This window comes from Python bivittatus, unplaced genomic scaffold (assembly GCF_059951505.1).
Source record: "Python bivittatus isolate LINGU-HERP-01145 unplaced genomic scaffold, Pbiv_v1 ctg000510_np1212, whole genome shotgun sequence".
Classification (NCBI taxonomy): Eukaryota; Metazoa; Chordata; class Lepidosauria; order Squamata; family Pythonidae; genus Python; species Python bivittatus.
The window spans coordinates 1,015,025-1,039,786 of NW_028277081.1; the positions used below are offsets into that span (position 1 = coordinate 1,015,025).

A 24,762-nucleotide genomic window follows, 5' to 3' on the forward strand; every position below is an offset into this window, starting at 1 on the left:
GCACGGTCCGTGGACGCTGTTCAGTGGACAAAGACTCGCCAGTCAGTGTTCAAACGGATCCAGATGCGGGTTCCGGCCGCAGCGACGGAGGGCTCCTCTTCCCCGCCCTGCTGCGCAGGCTGCAGCGGCTGAACCTCAGAGGTGCCGCCCTGAACGCGGAGCCGCGCGGCCGGCCGCCTCTCCCCCCCGACCTGGCCTGGGAAGCTAAGCCGGGGGCCCCCTCTGCACCCCGGCGGGGAGTTCCTGGCTTTACAGGCCTCGCGGTCCAGGGGCAGACCGGCTGAAGGCCCGGCCCTGCGTAAAGTTTATTTTTCCTCGCTCCCGGGAACCAGAAGGCGCCTGCTTGTCGGCTGAAGCAACTCCAGCCAGGTCTTCGGGATCCGTGCCTGCGTTTCTTTACCCGCTGAGGAGCCTCCCCCTTTCCCAACCCAAAACGTGTGCACAAAACACACACTCGTGCTCCAGCTGGGTGCAAACGGGGGGCGTGCTGTGCTTTGTCTCCTACTTGACGCCCCGTAAGATCTGGACAAGAGTTTTTATTTGCTGCGACAGATTACGGTTTATGTGGCTCACCCCCTCCGCCCTGGGTTTGCACAGCACCATAAACCAGGTTTGCACACAGCGGCTGGGTAAAATGCCTCGTTTGCAGATGGGGGCCTGGGGCTCATCTCTGTCTTGCCACAAGGAGCAGGAATGCTTCCGGGGGGCGGGGGGGGCAAGGTGCACCAGCAGCTGAGTTGAAGGTAGAGGTTCAAAGGCAGCCGCTCTCCTGAGCATTTTGCATCTTATAACAGGGAGACAAGCTGTAACCGTAGAGTAAGAGGTAATTTTGCAACTGCACTTATATTTGCTGCGAAGGAAACTGGAAGCCGCTTCTCTTTCTTTTCATTCTTCCTTTTTGCACTTTTTGTCTGTTTCTCTCCTTTTTTCCTTTCGTTACTGTACTTAGTTCTTGTTAGTTTTTATCTTCTTTTCAAGACTCTTAACAAAAAAAATCTAGAAAAAAGCACCGTTACCGTTAGGTGTAAACAACTCCAGAGGGACAGGAGCAGGTGAGGCACGAAAGGACGACCCCAGAAACAGGGGTCTGGGACCACCGCCCTGCCTCGCCCACCCTCGGACGGGTCCCCAGAGCCCCTCGAAGGGGCGCAACGAGTGAGGCGCAGACGCTCTGGAGCTCCAGTTTGGTGCAGCTTTTAATGGCAGGATCCTGAAAAGGGGGCATCGCTCTTTTCATCTGAACAGCTGCTAGGTCCTAATACGGGGGGGGGGTTCCTGCCCCCCAGCAGCCCCTGCCTGCGGACGGCCCGGCTTTGCCCGCTGGAGAGGGCTCCGCTCGCCAGCAAGCGGGCGCCGGCCGGCCTTCCGCCCCCGATCCGCAGGGGCAGGGGCAGGGGCAGGGGCAGGGGCAGGCGCCGGCCTGGCCCCGGCCGTCGGGAGGGAGCTGGCCCGCCGACGCGCTCGCCTGGGCCGCCGGCCCTCCCACCGCCGGCTGCCTGGGCCGCGGGGCCGGGCCGGGCCGGGCCGGGCCGGGCCGGGAGGGCCGCCCAGGGGCGGGGGCGCGGGCGGAGCCGGCGCGGGCGGAGCCGGCGCGGGCGTGCGGCGGGCGCCGGCGCGGCGGCGGCAGTCGGCCCAGCATGGAGGCGGAAGCGGCGCACGCCGCGGCGGTGCTGCGCGGCCTGGCGGCGCTGCGGGCCGAGCGGGCGCTGCTGGACGTGACGCTGCTGGCGGGCGGCGGCGAGTTCGGCGCGCACCGCGCGGTGCTGGCGGCGGCCTCGGGCTACTTCCGCGCCATGTTCGGCGGCGGGCTGCGCGAGGCGCGCGCGGCGCGGGTGCGGCTGCACGGCGTGGAGCCCGAGTGCCTGGCGCTGCTGCTGGACTTCGCCTACACCGGGCGGCTGGGCGCGCTGGGCGGCGCGCCCGAGCTGGCCGAGCGCCTGCTGCGCGCCGCCGACCTGCTGCAGTTCCCGGCCGTGAAGGCGGCGTGCGGCGCCTGGCTGGCGGCGCGGCTGGAGCCGGCGGGCGCGCTGGAGATGCAGGACTTCGGCGAGGCCTTCGCCTGCGCGCCGCTGGCCGCCGCCGCGCGCCGCTGCGTCCTGCGCCACGCCGCCGAGCCCGCGGGCGAGCTGGGCGCGCAGCTGGAGCGCGTGCCGCTGGCGCGCCTGGTCTCCTACCTGCGCGACGACGCGCTGCGCGTGCCCAAGGAGGAGGCGGCCTTCGCGCTGGCGCTGCGCTGGGTGCGCGCCGAGCCCGCCGCGCGCGCGCCGCTGCTGCCGCAGCTGCTGGCCCACGTGCGCCTGCCCTTCGTGCGCCGCTTCGCGCTGCTGGCGCAGGTGGAGGGCGAGCCGCTGGTGGCGCGCTCGCCGCCCTGCCTGCGCCTGGTGGCCGAGGCGCGCCTCTTCCAGGCCGGCCGGCTGGACCGCCACGACCGCGCGCCCTGCGCCCGCCTGCGCCCGCGCCCCTCCACCGGGCTGGCCGAGATCCTGGTGCTGCTGGGCGGCTGCGACCGCGACTGCGACGAGCTGGTCACCGTGGACTGCCTCAACCCGCGCACCGGCCACTGGCGCTACCTGGCCGAGTTCCCCGAGCACCTGGGCGGCGGCTACAGCGCCGCGGCCCTGGGCAACGACGTCTACGTCACCGGTGAGCCGGGACCCCCGCGCCCCCCGCCCCGGGCCCTCCTGGGTGGGGCGCCGCCTGCAGGGGCGCGCGGGCGACCCCCGGCTTGGGGCGCCGGCCGCCCCCTCCCAGTGGTGAAAGCCTGGCTGGCAGAGGGGGCTTCAGTTGACGGGGTGGCACTGCCCCGAAGGACCGGGCCAAGGCTTTGGGGCCCTGCTCGAACCCCCAAGCTTGCTCGCCCAGCTTCAGCAAGCGTGCCCCTTGCTACGTTTGTCACCACCTGTTTAGACTACTGCGTGGGGCTGCCCTTGAAGACCGCTCAGGGGCTGCGGGTCCCGGAAGGCCAACCCTGTGGACCCCACACTGGTTACCAGCGGGTTTCCAGGGGCTGTTGCAGTGTTGGCGCTCAGCTAAAAATTAGCTGAAGGGTCCCCATTTGGCCAGTTGGGTCTACCAGGAGTAAGGGGTGGTGGTTCCCCACTTCAGGGAGGGGAGAGGCTCTGAGGCGCGGCGGGGCTGCTTTTCAACGGTGCCCCCGGTTCTTGGAGCGGCTGACCTGCCGCTGGGCTTGGCTGGGCACAGCTTGGCTCCCACCCGGCTGCCTTCCGGAAGCAGCTGAAACCGGAGCTCTTCCAAGAGGCACCTGGGCTGTCATTCCCTCTTGGCTGGGTTAGGGTTTGGTTTGATTAATGAATGGCTTTTTAATGGGCTTGCGGATTTGGGGCACCTTTGATGTCCGCTGTGGGTTTTATCAGATAAGCGAGTCTTTTGGCATTGTGGCGGTCTGTAAACGTGGTTAATAAATGAATAAATGAATAATAGATCCGGTCTGGATGGAGTGCGGGGGGAGACAGGAGCCTGGGACTTGTAGCTGAGGGGGGCACCGGGCTAATTGCTGATCAGTGAAAAATCTCGGGCTGGGGGGTGGGGAGAGGACTGGCGGTGTCTTTCTCCCCCATCCCCCATAACAGAACTTTGATTTTTGGAGGACGCTCCGAAGACGGAAGCCACTGCAGCTGTTCTCCAGTCCAACGAGTGGCCAGTCCTTCATTTCACCATCTGATCCTTTGCTTAGAATGAAGCAGTCGCCCCGTTCCTGGGTGAGATTTGAACCCAGGCCTGGGAAAAAAGGCTTTGGGGAAGCCTCCGGCTGCTTCTCCTGGAGGTTCCCCAACTGCTCTCTGCTGCAGGGAGCTGCAGGGTACCCCAGAAGGGAACTTTGCCCCTTCCGCCGGTGGATTTGAGCAGAATCGGGGGGTCGGAGAGAAAGTTGCATTGCTTGGAACCAGGGCTGGGTTCCTTCTTATTTAGTGCTTTTGGAGCAAAATGTAGGTGCAAGCTGAGCTTCGGCTTCTTTTGTCCTGGGTTGGGCAGTGGCCCTCCACAGGTGTAATGGTAGTGGGAAAGTCCATGGGAGAACGGGCCTAGGGACGCCACCAAGGGAACGGTCAGATAAGAGGGGGCACAGCCCACAGCTGCATAAGGGGTGGAGAAGGAGGCTCAGAAGGGGCCCTCCCTAGTTTCTCGGGCTGTAAAGGGGACGGCGGGAGAATTGTACTTTCCATCGTACAAAATTCTGTTTACAATAAAGTAGAATTAGCTGCTCTGGTCGCATTTCCTGTCTGATCTACCTGGTGAGGCTGACACAGGAGACCAGCGCGCGGTTCTTACTCACTCCTCAACTCTGCCGCTCTTCCCCGCAGGAGGCTCGGATGGATCGCGGCTTTACGACTGCGTCTGGCGGTACAACTCCAGCGTGAACGAGTGGACAGAGGTGTCCCCAATGTTGAAAGCCCGGGAGTACCACAGCTCGGCGGTCTTAGATGGGCTTCTCTACGTGGTGGCTTCCGACAGCACCGAGCGTTACGACCACACCCTGGACGCCTGGGAAGCCTTGCAGCCTATGCTCTATCCCATGGATGACTGCTCCACCACCACCTGCCGCGGCAAGCTTTATGCCACCGGATCTCTGGCCGGGAAGGAGTCCATGGTCATGCAGTGCTACGACCCCGAGACAGACCTGTGGTCTCTGGTGAACTGTGGGCCGCTGCCCCCCTGGTCCTTTGCACCCAAGGCGGTCACTCTTGGGGGGCTCATGTACTTTGTAAGGTAAGGGCAGGCTCAGGGAGGCTGCAAATGCAAATCCAGGAGCAGAAAGCCCCCCCCCATTAGGGCACCGGGGACCAAGAGCAGGGTCTGAAAGCAGGTGTTATCTTTTATTTTATTTTATTTTATTTTACTTCACTTCACGCTTTATTTTGTTTTATATTTTATTTTATATTTTGTTTTATATTTATTTTATTTTATATTTTGTTTTATATTTTATTTTATTATATTTTAATTTATTTTAATATATTTTAATTTATATTGATTGATTGATTGACTGACTGACTGATTGATTGATGCAACTTCTGTAGCCGCCCATCTCAACCCACGTGACTCTGAGCGGCGAACCATTTCAGTCAGTTGCAAACGATACACAGAGGCAGCCGAGAATTACCATCAACATTACCTAAAAATCAACAGGGCCACCAGGTAACGGGGCCCTTAACACCTTCGGGACCCCAAGCTTTTCTTTTTCCAGCTTCGCTTGCAACTGGGGGGTATGGTATGACCTGGGATGGCTGTAAAGGTAGGAAGGAGGGGCATTTTTGGAAAGAGGAGTCAAACCCCAGGGCGATTGCAGAATGCTGATTTCTACCCACTGGGGGGGTTAGTTTTGGTGCAGCCTGGTGGGCTGCGAGCTGGTGAAATAAAGGGGGAGACCAGATTGGCAGTCATTTTTGATCTAGCTTAGTGTTTCTTAACCTTGGCTGCTTTAAACTGCATGGACTTCAACTCCCAGAATTCCCCAGCCAGCCATGTTGATGTTCACGCAGCTTAAAACAGCCAAGGTTGAGAAACACAGAGTTTTCTAGCCTTAAAAGAGCATTTTTTAATTAAAAAAAAAAGGGACAGGCTGCTAAAAGGAGAACCAAGGTTACCAAATGAGGAGCTTTGCAGGTCTGGCCTTACAGAGAGCAATCTATAAAAATAGCACCAATTTTCCAGAGGTTCTTAAGGTTATCTTTTTTGTGTGTGGGGGGGGGGTGTTCCTGTTCCTTTTATCGAGAAGCCAGCTCTTGATAAAAACCAGAGAGGGAATCACGCGTTCCCTCTGCTCACTCCCCACCGGCTTTCCAGAGGTGCTGCGTTTCAGTTCGGGGAGCATCCCCGACTCAGATGGGGAGAGGGGGAAGGAAGGGGCTCCCCCAGGGTGTTTTGGGGCGATGCTTATCTTAATCCTCCCCATTTCTGGGCCCAGGTCTCCCTTTTCTGCTCTCCGGGGAAGACGTGACTCACGCCCCATTTGTCTTATCGGCGTGGGAGGCCTGCCTGGCGGGCACTCGAGGCTTTTAGCCAAAAATGGTGCCCTTCAGCGGGGCCTGGAAATCATTCCTCTGGGTCTGTCGTTCCATTGGGATATATTTATGGGCAGTTGGTTGCCCCTCCGTTAGCGTGCAAGTGTTGACGGGCACTCTCTGTCAAGCGCCAGGGCTCCCAAGCGTGGGTTGCAGGCCGGGGTCCAATGCAGACCTTCCCGCTCGCTCTCCTCTGGGGTGGGGCGGGCAGGAAAGCTTCGGGGCTGAACCCCCTCTTCCAGCTTGGCTCGCCCTCTCAACGAGGGGGAAAGCCATACAAGATATTTGAGGTGCCTTAAGGGGTGGAAAATCTACAAGGGCAGCCCCAGTTTTGCTCCAGAGTCCCCAGCTCCTCCCCAAACACAGAGGGAAGCCGAAGCATTTGGCTCGACTTCCTGCATTCCAGCCTCAGGCCCTGTCACAGCTTTCCCCAGACCGGCCCTGTTTGCGAGTGCTGGGAGGGCCCAAATTCCCAGCTGGCACTGGAATTCTGGGAATGCTAACAGTATGGCCCCCTGCCATGTTCTGAAGGCACCCGATTGCTTTCTTTCACCCCCTCGCCTCGGGTGCTACTGTGGTTATCTGGAACAAAAGAGGTGGATTTCGGAGAGGCACGTGGGGGTTGGACTGGATGACCTCCGAGGACCCTTCTGGACTCTTACAGTGGGGTGGACCAGATGACTTCCTAGGCTCCTTCCGTCCAGGACGTTCTGTGATTCTGTGCTTTTATTTGGAGTCCTGCAGCGGGCGGGGGGTTGGTTTGGATGACCTCCAAGGTCCTGCCCAGCCCGTATATTCTGGGGTTTGTGAGATGGGCACTGTTATCCGTGACTATCACTGCGTGCATATTTAGTGTTATTGCATTGCCTTTTTTCTTTAATTGAGGGTTAATTTGATGTACCGCCCAGAGTCGCTGGTGCCAGATGGATGGCCGTCTCAATTGATTAAATGCATAAACAAACAGGCTGTGATCTTAAGACAATCCTTCTAAAATAGAACTGGGTCTGTGCTATTCTAAACCCAGACAGAAATCTGGGCGGCGCCCAGCTCCCCTTTCTTGTCAGCGACCAACAAGGAGCTGTGGCATTTTTATTTTGTTTTTATATTTAAGTGCAGCACAAAACCTATTTGACCCTCTCCCCCCACTGCTCTGCTTGGGCTGAGAAAGAGCGATCGCTTGCAAGTGGCACTGTGTGGGTTTGCCAGAAATCCAAGCAGGAAGCAGGGCTGGAGAAGAACCTTGATTGCGCTAATAACTACAGCCTGCAGATTAAGGACCCCCTTTCCTCAGCTTCATTGCCGGCCAACTCCAGCTTTCTTTTCTTCCATGCGCACAGCCGGACGCGCCCCTTCTTCCAGCAGAAACCCCCCAAGAGGTGGGATGGAGCAGCCAGGCTCAGAAGGACAGGACAGGACAGGACAGGAAAGGGGGGAACAAAACCGAAGTGAGAATAGAAGTCACTGGATGGGAGAAGCGTGGGGGGATATTACGAAACAGGCCTGCAGGCAGAGTGCTCCGTCCCAATTCAGTTTCCAAAGGATCCGCGCTTTTTAGCCAGTGGCCGTCGCTCTGTGTGCGTTTCTGATCCATTTCTTTCTTTGCAACGTCAACGTTCCCCTTTGCAAGTTATTCAGAGTACAGATTTTTTAGGCACGTTTGGAGCAAAAACGACCCTCCTTTTCCCCTGTCACCGAGACCCCTTTGCGGGCAGGAGCTGCCCCAGACAAACCAGGAATGCACGCTTGGAATTCCTGTTGGTGGGACTCCTCCTCCCCCCATAAGCCTCTCTGACATGAGCAGCCGCTCCCCACAGATTCCCCCGCGCAGACCTTGAGCCCTGCTTTCAGTGGCTGGAGCGCACCAGAGCCGGGCTAAAGAAATGCCTTGAATTCCTTGTCGAGCCCAAGAAAAACCTGGCCACTGCCAAAGCGGACGGAACGAGGCCCAGTTCTCCTCTCCCCCTTCTTTCTCTAGGGCATAATTCTTCTCCCAAAGGTCTTTCTGGCAGAAAAAGCGCATGTCCCGTGTGGCTCGGATGCTGGATAAACGTGGGCTGGATCTGTTTTTGCCTGCTTAATGGGCTCGTCTCTGGTTTAATTTTGGCCTTGCAGTTGCGGCCACTTGGAGGGGTTCGCATCTGTGGAGTGGAGATGGCAAATGGGCTTTTCTCGCCACCCCCTCCCTCCCCCCGGCTCACCTGTTGCTGTTGCGCTTCGTGTTTCACAAACAGAACCGGCCGAAGGAACATTCCATGCCTGGAAGATTGCCCACAGCTCTTCCAGGACGTTCTTGCTAAAACCAGCCCCTGATTTTACATAACACGGGCACTCCCGTGTGCCCTCCATGATGGTTTGTAAGCAGCCTTGCCTGCCAAGGACAGGAGGAAGAACTTGGGTTTCCTGAAAGAGCTCCCCTTTTCTGCACGTGCGCACTGCATGCACCCTAAAATCTGGATTAATAAGAAGTCTGTTCTGTTAGTAGTGAAAAGGGCCGCCTCTGCTCCGTGTTTCCCTGTGTAAGTTGGTGGTGGTAGGTGTGAAAACATCCAGAAATGCATGCTTGCTGTTGATAACGCCACCCTTGGCAGAAGTGCCATTCTGGAGGAATGTGCTGCCGGGCGGAAAAAGGACACACAGATTCTCCCGCTCCGCCTCCCAAATGTTAGGAGGTTTCCATTAACTAAGTTTGTTTACTTCTTGCTCAAGGTGCTCATATGATCAGTGCTGTTGAATCTGTCGGAATCTCTTGGGGAAAAAATCCTTTTTCCTTCTGCATAAGGGGAGGATTCAAAACGTGGAGTTTGGCCTTTGATTTAAAGCCATAACCAAAGTTGAGTTTGGACGGGGGTTCTAGGTTCATCAGCATTTTGGTCTTGTTTGGAATCCCGCAGCAGATGAGGTGACTTGACAGTTCGGTCTTGTTTATAATCTAGAAACGAGTCTATTTCTTGAGGACTAGAAACCATTGTGTGGAACCTCACAAATTCAGGATTCTCAATCACAAGGGAGCCAGTGCAGCTAGCTAAAGCCTCCTTGTTTTGGACAATTCCTTTACAACTTCCTGGGGGGAACAGAGAGTTGGTGGAATCAGGGCAGAAGCAAAATGCATTACATTTCTACTTACTCTGGTTTAATTGTTCTGAACTGATTACGTGCCGTCAGGTCAGCGTCGACTCCTAACGACCATAGATTTCCAAGAACAAACGTTATCATGGTCAGTAACCAGCGCAGAGAGAGATTTTCCCCAGGAGGATCCGTCCCCAGCCTGGCCCTTCGGGTCTTCCAGTGGTGCCCCCATTGCCACAGCAACTGAGTCCCTCCACCTTGCTGCAACGAAATACCTCCAAAGTTCTTTTCAGCGATTTCTCTTCCTCTTTCTTCTACAGAGATGACTCTGCCGAAGTGGATGTCTACAATCCAGCCAAGAACGAGTGGGACAAAATTCCTCCCATGCTCCAGGTAGGGGTCTCAGAACCTTTCAAGGAGAATGCGAAGAGCTGGTCTGCGCCGGTGGGCGAAGATTGGAGTGGATGAAGGGCTTAACGACATATGCGCAAGAACGTGGTGACATGGAAGAGAAGGCTCTGCCCGGTGTGGGTTTAGGATGCTGAGTCTGCCTTTTGATCTCTCTTGAGACTAGAGAGAGGTATCACCCCTGTCTTCTGACAGAACAAGAAGCATTTGGAGCGCAGTGTGGAGAAAAGTGGGTACTCAACAGCCCTTCCAAAGGTTTTGGTCCTGGGGGTGCAGAAGTACAGGGTGTCCTCACTTGACTGCCGGGATTGCCGTCACTAAGCGATGCAGTCGTAAAGCATGACATCACTTGACCACATCGCTGAGCGATGGAAATCCCAGCAGCCCCTGTTGCTGTTGTTAAGTGAGGATCGCATGTCATTATGCGAGGACCTCGCGACTTCCTGCCGGCTTCCAACAAGCAAAGTCAGTGGAGAAGCTGGCAGGAAGTTGCCAGTCCCGGGTGGCTTGCAGGCAGGTTGGCAGGTAGGTAAGTGGCTGCTGTGGTGCCGCAAAAGCAGAGGGAGGCGCTAGGGAGTGTGGGCAAGGGGGTTGCTGCAGACAAGCACACGCTATGGAGTATGAGAGGAACTAATATTCTGTAGCCAGGCTCCTTAGGAGAAAAAGCGGCTGGAGCAACTTGTGACCTTCCCTGCCAGTTTCCACACTGACTTTGTCAGAAGCCGGCAGGGAAGGTCACAAATGGCAATCACATGACCATGGGACACTGCAACTGTAAGTGCAAGCACCTGGCTAAGAGCATGGATCACGATCACGTAACTGCGGGGGTGCTGAGAGCCAGAACTTCAAGGACCAGTCATAAGTACCACTCATTCAGCACCGTCACAACTTTGAACGGTTGCTGAACGAGTGGTTATTAACCAAGGACTATCTGTAGATGGTGTGGTAGTCATAACTGAGTGCTACTTACCACCAAAGCTATAGAAATATTGTTCAAGAGGATGATTTTGTAACTATTTATGCTAAAACAGGTTGCAGTCTTCCTGAATAAGTGCAACAGATGGTTGTTGCTTGTAAAGCCCTGAGTTATCTGGGCCAGCAATTTATGTATGTTTACTGTTCTTTACTGAAATGTTTCTGTTTAAATTGGCTGTCGAGAGTCTTGCATGCAGCCCAGAGTTGTGAGATTGGGGGCAGCGCAACTAAATTATTGCTAATAAATGAAGAACCGACATTGCATTTATCTTTATTATGTATTTGTTGGGCAAATAAACTACCCCATACTTGCCATTTTCTGACTAGCACAGAAATAAGTTTAATAAACCTTGTTTTTCAAATACTCAAGAACATACCCTTAGTAAGACAAGGATTGGAAGTCCCATTAAATCGGATGCATAAAAATGATTAAAGAAATTTTAGCTGGGCAGTCGGTCAAGGATTTGGCCAGTGGATTGATCAGAAATGCTAAAAGGAACTCAGGTTGGCACAGAGCGTAAATAGTGATGAAAAGTGCTTTGGGCAGATTATTTTGGTCAAAATAATGACTACAGACTAAACCAGTGTTTCTCCACCTCAGAGCCTTTAAGATGTGTGGACTTCAACTCCCAGAATTCCCCAGCCAGCATGCTGGCTGGGGAATTCTGGGAGTTGAAGTCCACACATCCTAAAGGCGCAGAGGTGGAAAAACCCTGACTAAATGGTAGATCAATCGTTTGATTCATACCTGGTTGAAAAAGCACACTTTTCAATTCTTCCAGCGGAAGTTGAAAGGCCAAAGTGTGAATTTGGGAGAAACAGAGAAAACGGGCAACCCACCACTTTATTTCTTTCCTCTTCTCGATTCCAGGTGCACGTCGGGGGAAGCTTGGCCGTCCTTGGGGGAAAGCTTTACGTCTCTGGCGGTTACGACAACACTTTTGAACTTTCCGGTACGCTGGAATCGTACGATCCGGAGACCCGCAAGTGGACCGTGGCCGGCCAGCTGCCAGAGCCCATCTTTTGGCACAGCAGCGTCAGCATCTTCCGCCAGTTCATGCCAGAGACGTTGGAGGACGACGAGGGGAGGCCGCTGGAAGATGCCTTCGACGCCAGCCTGTACAGCCAGGACTTGGATGAGCTGCGTTAATGGGGGGAGAGCTTGCTGCTGTGGCTTGAACGCGGCCGGTGGTCCTGCGCTACTCATGGAAGGCGGCAGGACCCCATTGGCACTTGCAAGGGCAACGTGGGCTGGCCCGCTTGGTCCTCTCCAGCAACCCCGTTCTGGGAAGCATCCGCAAACCTTCTCTTTGGTGAACCCGGGAAGGGGGTGATGTTGCAGGCCAGTTTCTGAAAGTTTAACTGGGGGGGGACGGATGCCTTGGGGTTCAGTTCCGGAGCTGGGCTTGGGGGTGGGTGGGAAGAAGGTGGAACCCTTTTGATGGACGGTCTTTCCGAAGGCCTTCCACGTGAGGAAAGGGTCGCTCCGGAGGCGCTTGGAAATGTTGCCTGGGTGGAAAAGGGGGCTGGAGCATGTCTGTTTCCCTCTCTTGCTTCTTGACATAGTTCAGAATTCATTGGTCAAGTTTTCTGTTACAAGACGTGGTGGTCAAAGGACTGTAAAAATAAGAGGCCCCCCATCCTGCTCGCCACCGTCTGGAGGGTTCTAGAGCGAAGGGTCTGGATGCGGAGACTCATCCGCCACAGGCGAGGGAGGCTTTGATCGGGGTTCCTGCTCTGAGCTGGGGGTGGGAGTAGATGGCCTCAAGGGAGCCTTCCCATTTTCAGTTTCTGTGTTGTTGGAAGTGCCCAGTCAAGTTTAGCGGCTCTTCCTCCTTTGGAGACACCGTGCCATCCATGTCGTGCGTTTGCTAGGGGATGTGGTGGTGGTGCTTGTCCTCGCACCGACGGGGGGGTTTGGACCGGATGATCTCAAAGCCCCCTTCCGACCTGTACATTTCTGTAATCCTGCGGCCTGGGCAAGGTGAGCCAGGACGACCACAACTGGAAGGGCACCGCAGCCCCGTGGGAGGCTAGATGATCTCCGCCCACAAGCGCGTTGCTTGCCAGGCGCAAGTGATCTCCAAATTTGCCTCCTCTTGTTCTCTCCCCAAAAGGACCCATTTCCCCTCCCTGCAGCCCTGGTTAGAGTTGGACTTGATCTGCCTGCTGGAGAGATGAAGGTTTTTGGGGAAGAAATTGCACATCGAGCCAGCGTGCCTTGGAGGGGGGAAAAAAGCCTTGTGTTAATTCCTCAGTAAAATGTTGGGTAAGGTCGACTCCTTTGAATGGTGGGCAGAGCAAGAGAGTGGCCCATGCAGATGGGAACCCCGCGTGCAAGTTTGCCTTGCTGAACCCCAATTTGGGGGGTGCCTTTTAGATTGAAGAACGTTTTTTCACATCATGCCGCGGAAATGTGGCGCCACGATGGCTGATTTGGGGCCGTGTTGCGTTTCGAGAGTTGCTTTTGCACAAATAAAAGGGGGAGCATGTTACATTGATCTCCTGCGAGGCAAAATAACATCTGTTTCACCCTTCGCTCCCCCCATATGGCAAAATGGGGACATCAGTGTATCCTCTTGAGGCCAAAATAGGTACTTTGAAAATTTCAAAAGTATTTTGCAGAGGCTGCCTAACCTGCCTTACATCCCCAGATGTCCTAAAACTTAATTTTCTTCTTTCCTCTTTTCGTTTGGACGAGCAGAAAAATACGCTCTCGCTCCTTGCAGGGTTTCAGATGGAGATCCCAGTTTGCTTGGCAGCCCTGTCCAAAAATGAAACAGACCAGCATGTTCACCTTCTTCCAGGTGGATGATCCTGGTTGGTTTCACGGCCAGCTCGTTTCATTCGGGCCTGGTACACAGCTAGGCAGCCGGGCTTTCGATGAACCCCAACAAAACAAACTTACGGCTTGACAAAAGGGCAAAGAAGCCATCATGGTGCCTTCTGAATTTTTGATCCACCCAAAGCGTTGAACCTTTTTCACCCTCCCTCTGAATGACCAGCTTTGGTGGTTTACCAAGTTAGGTTTTAGGGTGTTTGAAGTTGCTGCTGGTGGCTTTTTTGGAACCAGGCTGAATTAAGCATCCTGCTTCTGCCATTAACCGAGCGGGTTCGTGTCTTGGAAAAACTCTGGCCGGTGACCCCAATTTTTACAACAGAGGAAAAGGAGAGTAATTCCCATCCGCTGGCCTAGAACGAAGGCAGAGACACTTGAGTGGGGCAGAGCAGTGGGATTTTGTTTCTCATTGCGCTGTTGTGTGAACCTCCCACTCACCCATCCTTTTCTCGTTGCAAACTCTGCACTGGGTCCCTACTTTCCCCCACAGCACCAAAAACCCACCCCAGAAGGGCCATCCAGGATGGGCTAGTTTTCCACATTGTCGTAGCCGTTTACAGAGGCGGCTCCTGGCTCCGCTGTTACTATCCCTCGATGGACAAACGTATTTGCGCTGGGCTGTTGAAAGCCTCTTCGCAGAGGACGTGGTCGTTTGCCACCCGGTGGCGCTGAATTGGAAGCTCTTGCATCAGTGGACTTGCTTGGTATTTATTTAACATTGAACGTAGTCATTGCACTCAGCCTGAAGTACTGTAGAGCATTTCTCCTTTGAAGCAAAGGTGTTCTTGTTTTGTAACCCTTCCTTTGGAAAACTTGAAATGGGACAAATAAAGAGGTGTGTTAAGACTGCCGGCGTCTGCTGTGGGGGGCCGAAAGAGACTGCAGGGGTGGTGGTGGGCCCCTGAAGGGGGAAGACCCTGCCACGCAACGATCAAGATTCATGGCCCTGTAAACAGAGAAATTCTTAGTGGGCCCAAATCTCTGCATTTCACAAGCCCGGGATGAGCTGGTCACTCCTGGTTTGCCCTCCTTGCCCCATGCCTGTGGGGCTTCTTCCCCTCTGACAAGCAAAATCCCCCACAATTTACAAATTGCAGAAACAGCCAGGCTGTGTGACAGGGCATCGACAGCTGACAGGAGAAAACAATGCCACATTTGCTGAAAACCAGAGCAGAAAAGCTCTGTTTTCTCAAGCGGAGAACTTACCAAGAGATGCCAGGGCCCTTTTGTGGGCAAAGGGGGTGTTACAGCTACGTTGTTTTTTCTCCCTAACCCCTGCATCTTTTCCCTACACCAAGCCTAATGTGCATAGCGTGGTTATTATGCTATTAAGTAATAATAAATTGTTTTCTTGGCGGGTCCTGTGTGCTGAGCCACAAACTAACCGCATGGGCTGTGTTCACACAATGTGGCAAGCCAACAGTAAACTTGGTTCCAATTGGCAGTGCTAAGCATCTTCCACAAGCCCGGTTTGAGAGCCCTTTCCCGCTTTTGCTGGCCGTCCTCTCCCCTTTTTGTTCATCATGCCACAAGGGGAAAAAATGAAGCCCACCAGCTTCTCCCCCTCCCCGGAGTGTGCCCCACGCCTGGGTGCCACAAGCAGGCCAGAAGGGTTGGCTAATATTTATTAAGGGAAGGGCCCGCGGAGGCCACGCTGCTACATTCCACAGTCGTCCGGGATCGCGATAAGGAAAGACTGTTCCGTGACCTCAGCGGGGGCTAAATTCTCATTTGAGCAGTCTCTCTGTCCGGGGAGATCCACGCTCGGGGAGCTCTGCGCCAGGGCCTCCACAATGACTTCTGCAGAGCCCACCTCCAGCACGTTTGGGGACTGCAAAGCCACCACCACCACCTTCTCGTCCTCAATGACCAGATTGCGTAGTTTCCTCTGACGGGGATTGTAATTCTTGACCCGGTCGTGGATTTCCATGTGACGCCTCAGGTGAGCCTGGCCGAGAGAGAGAGCAGGTCAGAGCCACGGCAAGGAAGGCCCCCGAGTTCAGCTGCCCCGCCATCGTGGGGTGGACCTTCAGGGAGAAGGCCTCTGCCTACGTAACTGGTGCAGAAAGTACAATACTAGCCTACCTCCCAGGGCTGGTACAACAAGAGAGAAGGAATGCTCTGATACAAGAACGCTATATCTTTCTTAGGTAAGATGTAACAGATGTTCTACTGGGGAACAACAGCTGGGAACAGCTGGTCTGGCCCCTCCAGATGGGAAAAGCCAGCGGAGCTTTTCAGTTTTTAGCCAAGGCAATTCTGACTGAGGACGGGGGGGGGGGGAGGCTTTAGACGACTCCTCCCCACTTCCAGCCGACAGAAGAGAAGCCGGAACGTGGTGCACAATACCTGTCGTGTGAATTTGTATCCACATTCCGTGCACTCAAACTTTCGCACCCCTTTGTGCCGGCGGACGTGGACGCGCAGCTGTTCCACTGCTATGGGGGGGAAATGGGCTGGTTAAGTGGCGGCAGGATCCCACCTTTGCTCCCCACAATTAGGGAGTCCAAACAGCGAGTCAGCCCTCCCCTGCTCCCCAAGGGAAGAACTCCTCTTCCCTCGCCTTCAGCCAGAGCCTGGGAAACGCTGTCCTGCCCACCCCAATCTGCGTTAGGTTACCTTTGAATGTTTTCCCGCAGATCTGGCAGAAGTGCGGCCTCCCTTCCTGGTGCCGGCTGGCCACGTGTCTCAGCAGCGGGCCTCTCTCGGTGAACCGCTGGGCACAAAACTCGCAGCTGAAGGGGCGCTCCCCGGTGTGGGTCCGGTTGTGCTTATCCAGGCTCGCTGCAGACGAGAACAGAGCGAAGACACGCATGAGGACAGAAAAATTAATCTCTGCCTCGCGCCTGTGGACTGTCTCTTGTGCCTCCTCCGCAGCTCCGATGCGCCTCCTTCGCCCTACGTACCTGCTACACGTCGCCTGTCCCAAGACAAAGGCGTGCAGTGGGGGGACCGCTTCCCCATACCGCCAGCCCTCAAAATGGGGAAATTCTCTCCCCCCTCCTCATCAGGCGCACTCAGCAGAAAGAGCCTCACACCTTCCGGCGGACCCTGCTCACTTCTCGCAGTTCAGCCAGGAGGGGGAACGCCCCGCGCTGTGCTACGCCCCAGGCTTGCCAGAGAGGATGCAGCAGAGCGCCACGCTGCCCCGGTACCTTGCGTGCGGAAGGTTTTCCCGCAGAGGTGGCACTGGAAGGGCTTCTCGCCAGTGTGGGTCCGAAGGTGCATGTTGAGGTTGGCCTTCTGGGTGAAGGCGTGCTGGCAGAACTCGCAGACGTGAGGGCGCTCGTTCCTGGCAGGAGAGGCGGGACCACCGTCACCCAGGCCGCGGCATCCCCAGAAAAGGCCCCCCCTCCCGGCCAGTTCGGAGCTTGCCCCAGCCCGGTGGGCCGCCCCCGGCACCTGTGCTTTGCCTTGACATGCATCTGCAAGCCGTTGCGGCTGGAGGCTCGGTGGCCGCACTCTTCGCAGACGAACAGCTTCTCCCCCCGGTGCTTGAAGGCCTCGTGCAGGTTCAGCTCCGTGCGAGAGAGGAAGCACTTGGAACACGAGGAGCACTGGAGGGGTGAGAGGAGAGGCCGGGTGAGGAGGGGCCCTGGTCCACCCAGCCCTGCTTCCAAAGGCGGGAGGCAGAGCCAACAGGTTCGCCTGGATCCTGCCGGCTCTGGGGCTCCGTCCTCCCCCCACCTCCAGACTGCAGCACTTTCAATTCTGGCACGTGGGGGAAGCCCCCTCCTGCCGGAGCCGGCCGGGCTCACCGCGTGGGGCTTGGGGGCGCCGTGCAGCTTGATCAGGTGGCTCTGCAGTTCCTTCTTCTGCATGAACTGCTGGATGCAAGAACAGCACTGCAAGAGAGACGGGCACGTCACGAGGGGGCAGGGGAGAGGGCGAGGGCTGGAGCTGCTGCTCCACCCTGGCACCCTTCGGTTGCGCTTGGTGGACCATTCCCAGCTAAGAGGAACAGGAGGCACTCCAGTCACAATAGGAAACAGGCAGCAACACAGCTAACGTACACAACCAAAAGCTGAACGCTCCCTGAATGGTCATTTCTATCATATATATGGCAATTTTAAAATACACATAGCACTAATACACTGCTTTGGGCTGAGCTGGGTCTGCAAATGCGCCCATTACAGCTCTGCGTGTGAAAATAGGCCACTATTTACTTGATCTCTGTCCCACCTTGGAGCATTGTACACAAGGCTTCCTCTGCTATCTCCCCCCCAACATCGTCCCTGTGAGGTAGGATGGGCTGAGAGAGAACAACAACCCCAAGGGAGCTTCAGTGGCCGAGGATGGACTCGTCCAACAAGCCGCTGCCCTGAACGGACTGGGGTTAACGTGATACGCAGACCCAGCTTCACAATAGCCCTGAAACTCAGCTCGTAATACCATTTTCAGCTGGGAGGGAAAAAAGCAAGCATCAAGCCGCGGCCGGGCTGGCCGGACTCTGGGAAGGGTTTCTAAGCGCGCCACCCGTGCTGTTGCCTCACCAGGTTGATGCCCGGCAATGCTCACGGACAAGGCAGGCTGACCTTGTAAGGCATCTCTCCCGTGTGGGTCACCATGTGCAGGCGCAGCTCCACCCGCCTCTTGAACGCCTCTTGACAGATGGAGCAAGTGTGCACCTGCGGGGGGGAGAGGTGGGTCAGGGAGCCAGCAGGGAGAGCCTGGCCCGGAGCGCCCCGTCCCAGAAGGCACATCTGGAGCCGCCGTCCGTTTGGAAAGCGAGCAGAAGGGCGGGCGTTCCCGCCTTGCTCTCTGCGGTTCTAGCCCCAAGAGGCCTCCCCAAACAGCCCCCCAGGCGTAGCCGGGAGGAGGGCCAGAAGAATCTTTCTGTGAACATCTGGACTGGCTTTCTGGCTGGTTTTAAGAAGCAGTTTTGGATGACCCCTCCGCCTTGGATTTTCTCCTCTTGCGTATCAACCTACGCTGTCTCTGTAACCACCTCATAGGAACAGCTGGGTGGGCGTGAGCAGGCAGCCTCCACGCCTATTGCACGCACATGCACACGGCCCAGGCCTGCGTGGAGAAAGGCCAAGGCTCGGTGTCGCTGTCTACCCCCTAACTGATTTTTCTCCTGCTTGTCTTAGGCCAGGAGTGACCACCAAGGTCCCGCCACAGCCCAATGGGAAGAAAGCTTGCAAGTTGACAGCAACAGCTACCAACTCTTCCATCTTGCTCAGCTCAGATTCCCGGCCCTCTGAAGCAGCCACTCTCCTCCCAGAAGGGTTTCTCCAGAACCTCAGCTCCGAGACAAGCTTTGCACAGCAACCTAGCTTTGTTTTCCTGGCTGGCTTTGTGGACACAGGCCTGGGCTTCCTGTACTTCAGCCCAGCTGGTCTCGGCCCCCCATGCAAGTACAGGGCCTCAAAGCTGTGGCTCCCAAAGTCTCATGGTCTGTAAACCAGCTGCAAGACCTCCAGCCCCAAATACCTGCTCTGAACGGCTCACGCAGTTTCTGGCCTCGTGATCCAGCAAGTTTTCCTTCCGAAAGTAGCACTTCCCACACTTGGAGCATTCAAAGGGCTTCTCCCCTGTGTGCTTCCTTCAAGGGATGGGGAGAAATATCAAAAATTGGATCAGATTTGCAATCCTGGGCATCGGTCACTCCAAGGAGTGGTGCTGGGCACTGATCATTCCAGGGAGTGGTACTGGGCACTGGGCCTTCCAGGGAGTGTGCTTCAGAGGAAGCTACCAATACCTCAAACAGGCCAATTCTTAGGGCAGAATCAGAAACTGATTCACCCTTCTTATCCACCGTGCCAATGCAGGCCAACCATTTTACCAAAAGGTGAGCCATAGCTCAACTCCTATTTACTTATTCCTCCTCTAAAGACATTTCCCTCTGAGGTTGGCACTGGACCACAGGATTGGTCAGCAGGGACCCATTACCATCAGTACAGGGCAGAATACTGTGTTTGAATCACTTGGTCCATCTCCATCATGGTTTCCATCACCAGCCCCCCCGCCCCCCCAAGTGGCCATTTCTGCAGTGAACTGTGTCCAGAGGGAACACTCCGTGGCTTTCTCTGAGACCCAGGAAAAAACACCTCCTTTGAAACAAGGCTTTAGGATCCATCTAGCCCGCTCTGGAGGTGTGAGGATTATGGTAGGAAGCATCCCACGTGAAACGGGTGCTCTGTAACGACGTGCTTGTGCTGCAGACCAGGCCTAATGGTCTGTGGGGATGTCCTCGGGAGGCAGGAGGAAGAGCCGCAGGCTAGGCAGCGGTCAGAGAAGAGGCAGCTGAGCCCACAGCAGGAATGGGGATGTGGAAAGCATCTCAGAAGGGGCCCTCCCTAGTATTTTGGGCTGTAAAGGAGAAGGGGGAGAGAGGTCCTTTCAGACTGCAAGATTGATGACAGCCCAGCAAGGCAGTCCAGTCAAGAAGCACCAGCCATGAATCCTAGCTCTATCTTTACTGCAAAGTTACATTAACAGCCTGAAAGTGTTTCTCCCTTCCTCTCCTTTTACTCTCCAGAAAACTAGGGAGGTCCCTTCTAAGACTCTTCCCATGCCTTCCCTCCTTCTGCAGGCTCAGTTCCCTCTTATCTGACCGATGCCAAGTCTGTGGCTCTTCCTCCTGTCTCCCAAGGTCATCCCCACAGAACGCTGCCACCGACCTCAATTTTGTGAGCAACTCAACAAAGAGTGTTGCAACCCCAGCCCAAGTATGTTCACCCCAAGCAGCCAGGAACCCAGGAGCCCACCTCCCCAACGGAGAGCAGAGACCTCCCTTTTCTTCCACAAGTTCCCTGGGATCTTTTCCCACCCCCTTCCAGGAGCCTCCCCCTCCCTCCCCCCGCAACAAGTCCCGAGAACTTGCCTGTTGTGCACCTTCAGATAATATTTGCTCAGAAAAGACTTATGGCAGGTGGGACATTCAACCGGTTCAGATGTGCCTCTGCGGGGTCTGAGGGCTGTGGCCTTGAGATGATGGCTATTTCCGGTGGTTTTGGAGCTGCTGCGAGACACTCTGCTCAAGGAAGTCCTTTTTCTTGCCCGGACGCTCTTCTGATCAGGAACGTAATCCTCATCCGTGTCCTCTTTTCCTCTTCCTCCGCTGTAATCTTCAGAGGGGAGATCGCTTGATCCCAGAACCTCCTGTGTCTCCTGACGGGAAGAACATGGTGGCTTGTAGATACCCATTAAAGCAGAATCACACTGGCTGTCACAAGAACTGAATGAAGGCCGGCCTCTTGACCAGCCCAAACAGTTGCTCATTAGGAAGCAGTTGCTCATTAGGAAGATCTAAGAACTTCAAGCTGGATCAAAGAGTTAGAATTAAAGCTGAGCCACTGAGCTAAATTCAGTGTCAACTTTTAAAAGGCGATTGTGGCTTTCCAGCAAAGTCTGTCCCCAAATACACAGATGGATGGACTTCAACTCCCCAAATACTTAAGATGGATGGACTTCAACTCTCAGAATTCTGGGAGTTGAAGTCCACCCATCTTAAAGTTGCCAAGGTTGAAAAACACTGGTCTTAATATTATTTCTGCATTTTTAATGGCCTCGTTTTTCCCTAATTTGCCCCCCCGATGTTGCTACCCTGATTGTCCTGCTTGATGAAAAGGTGAAATACGAACGCACACAAATGTTAAAATAACACTAGATTTCTCAAACTCAGGCATTCTAAATTGGAATCTCTAATAGCATGAATTATGGATTTTAACAAAGCTTGCACTTTTGAAGGCAGGGTGAATTTGTTAGTGTGTTTCTTTGCGCTTCACCTATTCCGCTGCCATCAGAGACTGCAGCAATTTCGTTTTTCCACAGCTGCCGTGCAGGTTTGCACACCCATAAATGATTTTTAAAAATCTGCCCTCCAGAGTCTCAATAGATTGGTGTTTTTGGACAATTGTCTCAGAGCGGGACAAAGTGTCTGAGTTAAAAAAAAGAAAAGAGTTTCTGTCTTCAGTGTTTTGGGGTTTTTTTACGGCAGAGTAAGGTTTGAGCCCTTGGGATCTCTCAGCTGACGATGTGGGAAGGTCCACGACGCTATTCTGTCATGCGGTACAGATATAATTCACCACGGCTCAACAGAGAGAGGAGATGAAGGCCCAGAGCTTATGGCTGTTTTGCACACTGAAGCATTTCTACAGCAGCTCATTTGAGGCGTCGCATCTACAACACTGATCAAGTGATGGCCACAATCTGTTGCTCCGTCTTTATCAGACCCCCCTTGAAAGCTTTTGGGGAAGTTGGAGAGCCAGTCTTTAGGCTAGCAATGAAGATGGTGGACTAGGAGGGAGACCTGGGTTCCAATCCACCCTCTACTACGGAAACTGCCTCACTTTGCTCTGAGCCCAACCAACCGGGGGGTTTTGATGGAGGAGGGAATGCTACGCATGCAGCTTTGAGGATTAAAAATCAAACAAACCCACAGGCCATCTGGGCCCGTCCTCAAACTCTCAACAAGGTCCCCATTATTAGCAGGGTGTCAGCAAAGCCCCTGGTCCAGATCTCCCTTGCCCCAAATTTCTAAAACCTGGAACAGGGAAGAATCTGAGAGCATCCCAAATTCCCCATGCTCCAAAGAGAGAAACTTGGGGCAAGTCACTCCCCCCCAAGCTTTCTTTTCTAGCACAAGTGGGTTGGGAGCAGACAATGGCAATTCCTCGTGAGCACATTACTCCACACGCCACCTCGTTACTGGCGCCCGCGTCCTCGGCAGCTTCTCTTTTCAGTGGCCTTTTTAGTTCCTTACATTCCGGGGCGTCCTTTACGTCACCTGCGTAGCTCAGGACGTTTGTTTTGGGAACTCTTTTCAACCTTCCCCGGGGGAGGGTGGGACCCTCTCTTTCCCCCTGAGCTACTTGGCTTCCCCGGATCCGGGGACTTTCTGGGGATGGGGGGCCTGGGGGTGCAGCATCGCAGGCTGACTCTCCCGGCAAATCCAGTGTGGCGTTAGGAGGAACGCCAGGGTCCTTGTCGAGCGGAAGTTTGCCGTTCTGCTTGGCGCCCTCCGAGTGTCCGGATTTAAACTCCTGGCACAGCTGGATGGCTTCGGGGATGCAGAGCTCCTTCGCCGTCTCCAGAAGCTTCTCCCGGTTGTCCAAGGTGACCGCCAAGTGTCCCGTGTAGAAGAAGTCGAGGAGGAGCGTGAAGACCTCCACAAAGGTCTCCGGGAGGATGATTTTGCTGGAAGCGCCATCGTACATGGTCTGGAAGAAGGAACTGCAGCAGGCCAGGACACTCCAGTGGGCCTTGAACACCAAGCTGCCCACCGCCAGGGTGGCGTCACAGAACTGGCCCTTCTCCCGCTGTCGGTTGAGTTCCTGAAGGACCCGCACGCTGTGCTTGACAAAGGCACCCTCCATGGCCCACTGCAAGAGAAGGAGGGGACAAAGTTGGAGGCGGCAGCTGACGGGGAAAAAAACTGCCCCGCTGACATTCCCGCCTCGCTAAACAGGAAGGAGGTCGAAACTGGGTCCTGCCGGAGCAGACGGAAAAAGACAAAGATGCTTCGACGTCGGTCTTTGTAGGGGGAGAGCCTTGCTGGTCTGTGGTAGCAAAAAACCAGGAGTCTTTAGCACTTTTCCCGCGAACACGTTTTATCCAAAGGCATCGTGAGCTGCGGCTCGCGAAAACTGATGCCGCTGAATAAAAGTTGTTAGTCGGAGAAGGCACCGCTGTGCCAGATTCCTCCTCATTTCTGGATCTTGGTCTCTAACAGACCAGGGCAACAGACAGCTACAGGAGGCAGGAAGTGGAATAACTAACTCAGCACACAGGAGAGGAATCGTAAAGCCGTTCTGCCAGGAAGCAAAGGGGGGGGAAGAGAGGCATATTTCATGTCAGTTTTTACTAGTATTTTTTTTTCTATACACAAGCTGCCTTGGGAATGGTTTTGTTCCATACAGCGCTTTATTACACCAATGATTATTTGTGCGTGTACATATTACGTGCATTATAAAAAACGGCATTGCAGCAAGCTTCCCAACCTGCTCCACGCGGGTTGGACTACAAGGCCCGTTGCACTCAACCGGCCCAGCTGATGCACATCATGGGGGCGGTGGTCCAAAGTGGAGGGCGCGGAGTGGGGGAGAGCGGGATCAGGGCGCGCAGGCCTGGAGGCTTCAAATCAACTGTATTAACTGGTAATACAGTCGTTTTTTAACGAGATGAGCAGCGACCAATTTTATATGTATATATAAATAAAATTAAGGCACACCTGAACGTTCGGACTTTTTCATGGTCAGGACATAGCAAACGAAAGAAAAGGAAAAGAGATTAACAAGTATATCCCGTGACACAACCCCCAAATTGAAGGTTATCGCCAACAACACAAAATGGTGTTAGCTGACAAGGGTGGTGAACTTGAGCCGGCCTTGACTGACTTCCAAACTTAAATCCCAGAGTCCGTCTCCAGCTATTTTCCAGGCAGAGAAGAGACCTGAAACGCCCCGAACCGCCTGGAGGACGCTCCTCCGGGGACGACCAGGGCAAGGAGGCCGACCCCCTTCCGGAGCCGAGCCGAGCCGAGCCCCGCCGCTCGGGGCAGACCCGCCCGGAAAGCGGGCAGCGGACGGTGCAATCGATGCGCCCCGCAGCTGCGCTCCTGCCAGAGACGGCCCCGGCCCCGGCCCCGGCCCCGGCGGCGTTTGGGACCCCGGGCGGAGAAGGGCTGGTCGCGAGGGCCGCGGCCCGTAAACTCCGGCGGCCGAGCCGGGCAGGCCGAGTCCCCGGGCCGGAGGGAGGGAGGGAGAGCAACGCCTCTGCAAGGCGGCTCTTCACGGCGCGGACCGCGGGCGCGACAAGCACGCGAGCGAGATACGCGGCGTGCAGGGGCGCATGGGTCTTGGAGTCCAGGCCCAACCCCCGCCCCCTGCTGCAGCTCCAGCTCGGCCTCGGGGGAAGGGGCGCATCCGCCACCCACGCAGACCCATCATCCCCAGCCCGGCGGGGCCCAACCGGGAAAGACCCCCTGCCCCCGCCTCACCTCGCCCGCGCCCCCGCTCACTGCGCCCGCCGGCAGGAGAGCCGGAGCGCCGCCATCTTCGCCCGGCCCGGGACGCGCGTGACGTCGCCGCGCGGGAGGGCGGGGCTATGCTAATGAGAGGCGGCTCTCGGGCTGCCCCTCGCTCTTGCGCAGCGCCACAGGAGGCGGCCCACCACTGAACCCATGCTTCCCAGCCAGCCAGCTCCCGGGTGGGAATGGCGAGGCCGGAGGAGGCGTTGCTTGCGGCCCCCGCTTTGGGAAGAGGCCTGTTTCCGACGCTCGCAGGCTCTCTGGCCACCCATTCGTTTAAAACTTCAACCTTGGCCGCTTGAAGATGGGTGGACTTCAACTCCCAGAATTCCCCAGCCAGCAAGGCTGGCTGGGGAATTCTGGGAGTTGAAGTCCACCCATCTTCAAGCGGCCAAGGTTGCATAACACTGCCCTATGGGAATCCAAATCATTGGACTGAAATTGCAAAGAGTGAAATGAGCATTTCACCTAATAAATCT

At 55.6% G+C, this 24,762-nt stretch overlaps 2 protein-coding genes across 2 annotated transcripts; one reads left to right on the forward strand and one right to left on the reverse strand.

The window, feature by feature from the left end:
- The first annotated feature begins 1,582 nt into the window (after nt 1–1,582).
- Nucleotides 1,583–14,155, forward strand: KLHL21 (kelch like family member 21). Its single transcript, XM_088147587.1, has 4 exons — nt 1,583–2,643; nt 4,323–4,728; nt 9,407–9,479; nt 11,341–14,155. The coding sequence occupies exons 1-4, from the start codon at nt 1,638–1,640 to the stop codon at nt 11,617–11,619; spliced, it is 1,764 nt and encodes a 587-aa protein (XP_088003713.1). The 5' UTR covers nt 1,583–1,637; the 3' UTR covers nt 11,620–14,155.
- Nucleotides 14,156–14,913: 758 nt separating this feature from the next.
- ZBTB48 (zinc finger and BTB domain containing 48) lies at nt 14,914–24,536 on the reverse strand. The gene is made up of 11 exons (XM_088147586.1): nt 24,254–24,536; nt 21,957–22,637; nt 20,138–20,424; nt 18,745–18,856; nt 17,844–17,936; nt 17,067–17,153; nt 16,711–16,865; nt 16,464–16,600; nt 15,928–16,092; nt 15,658–15,746; nt 14,914–15,256 (listed from the first exon to the last, which is right to left on the reverse strand). The coding sequence occupies exons 2-11, from the start codon at nt 22,629–22,631 to the stop codon at nt 14,966–14,968; spliced, it is 2,091 nt and encodes a 696-aa protein (XP_088003712.1). The 5' UTR covers nt 22,632–22,637; nt 24,254–24,536; the 3' UTR covers nt 14,914–14,965.
- Between the last annotated feature and the right edge of the window lie 226 nt (nt 24,537–24,762).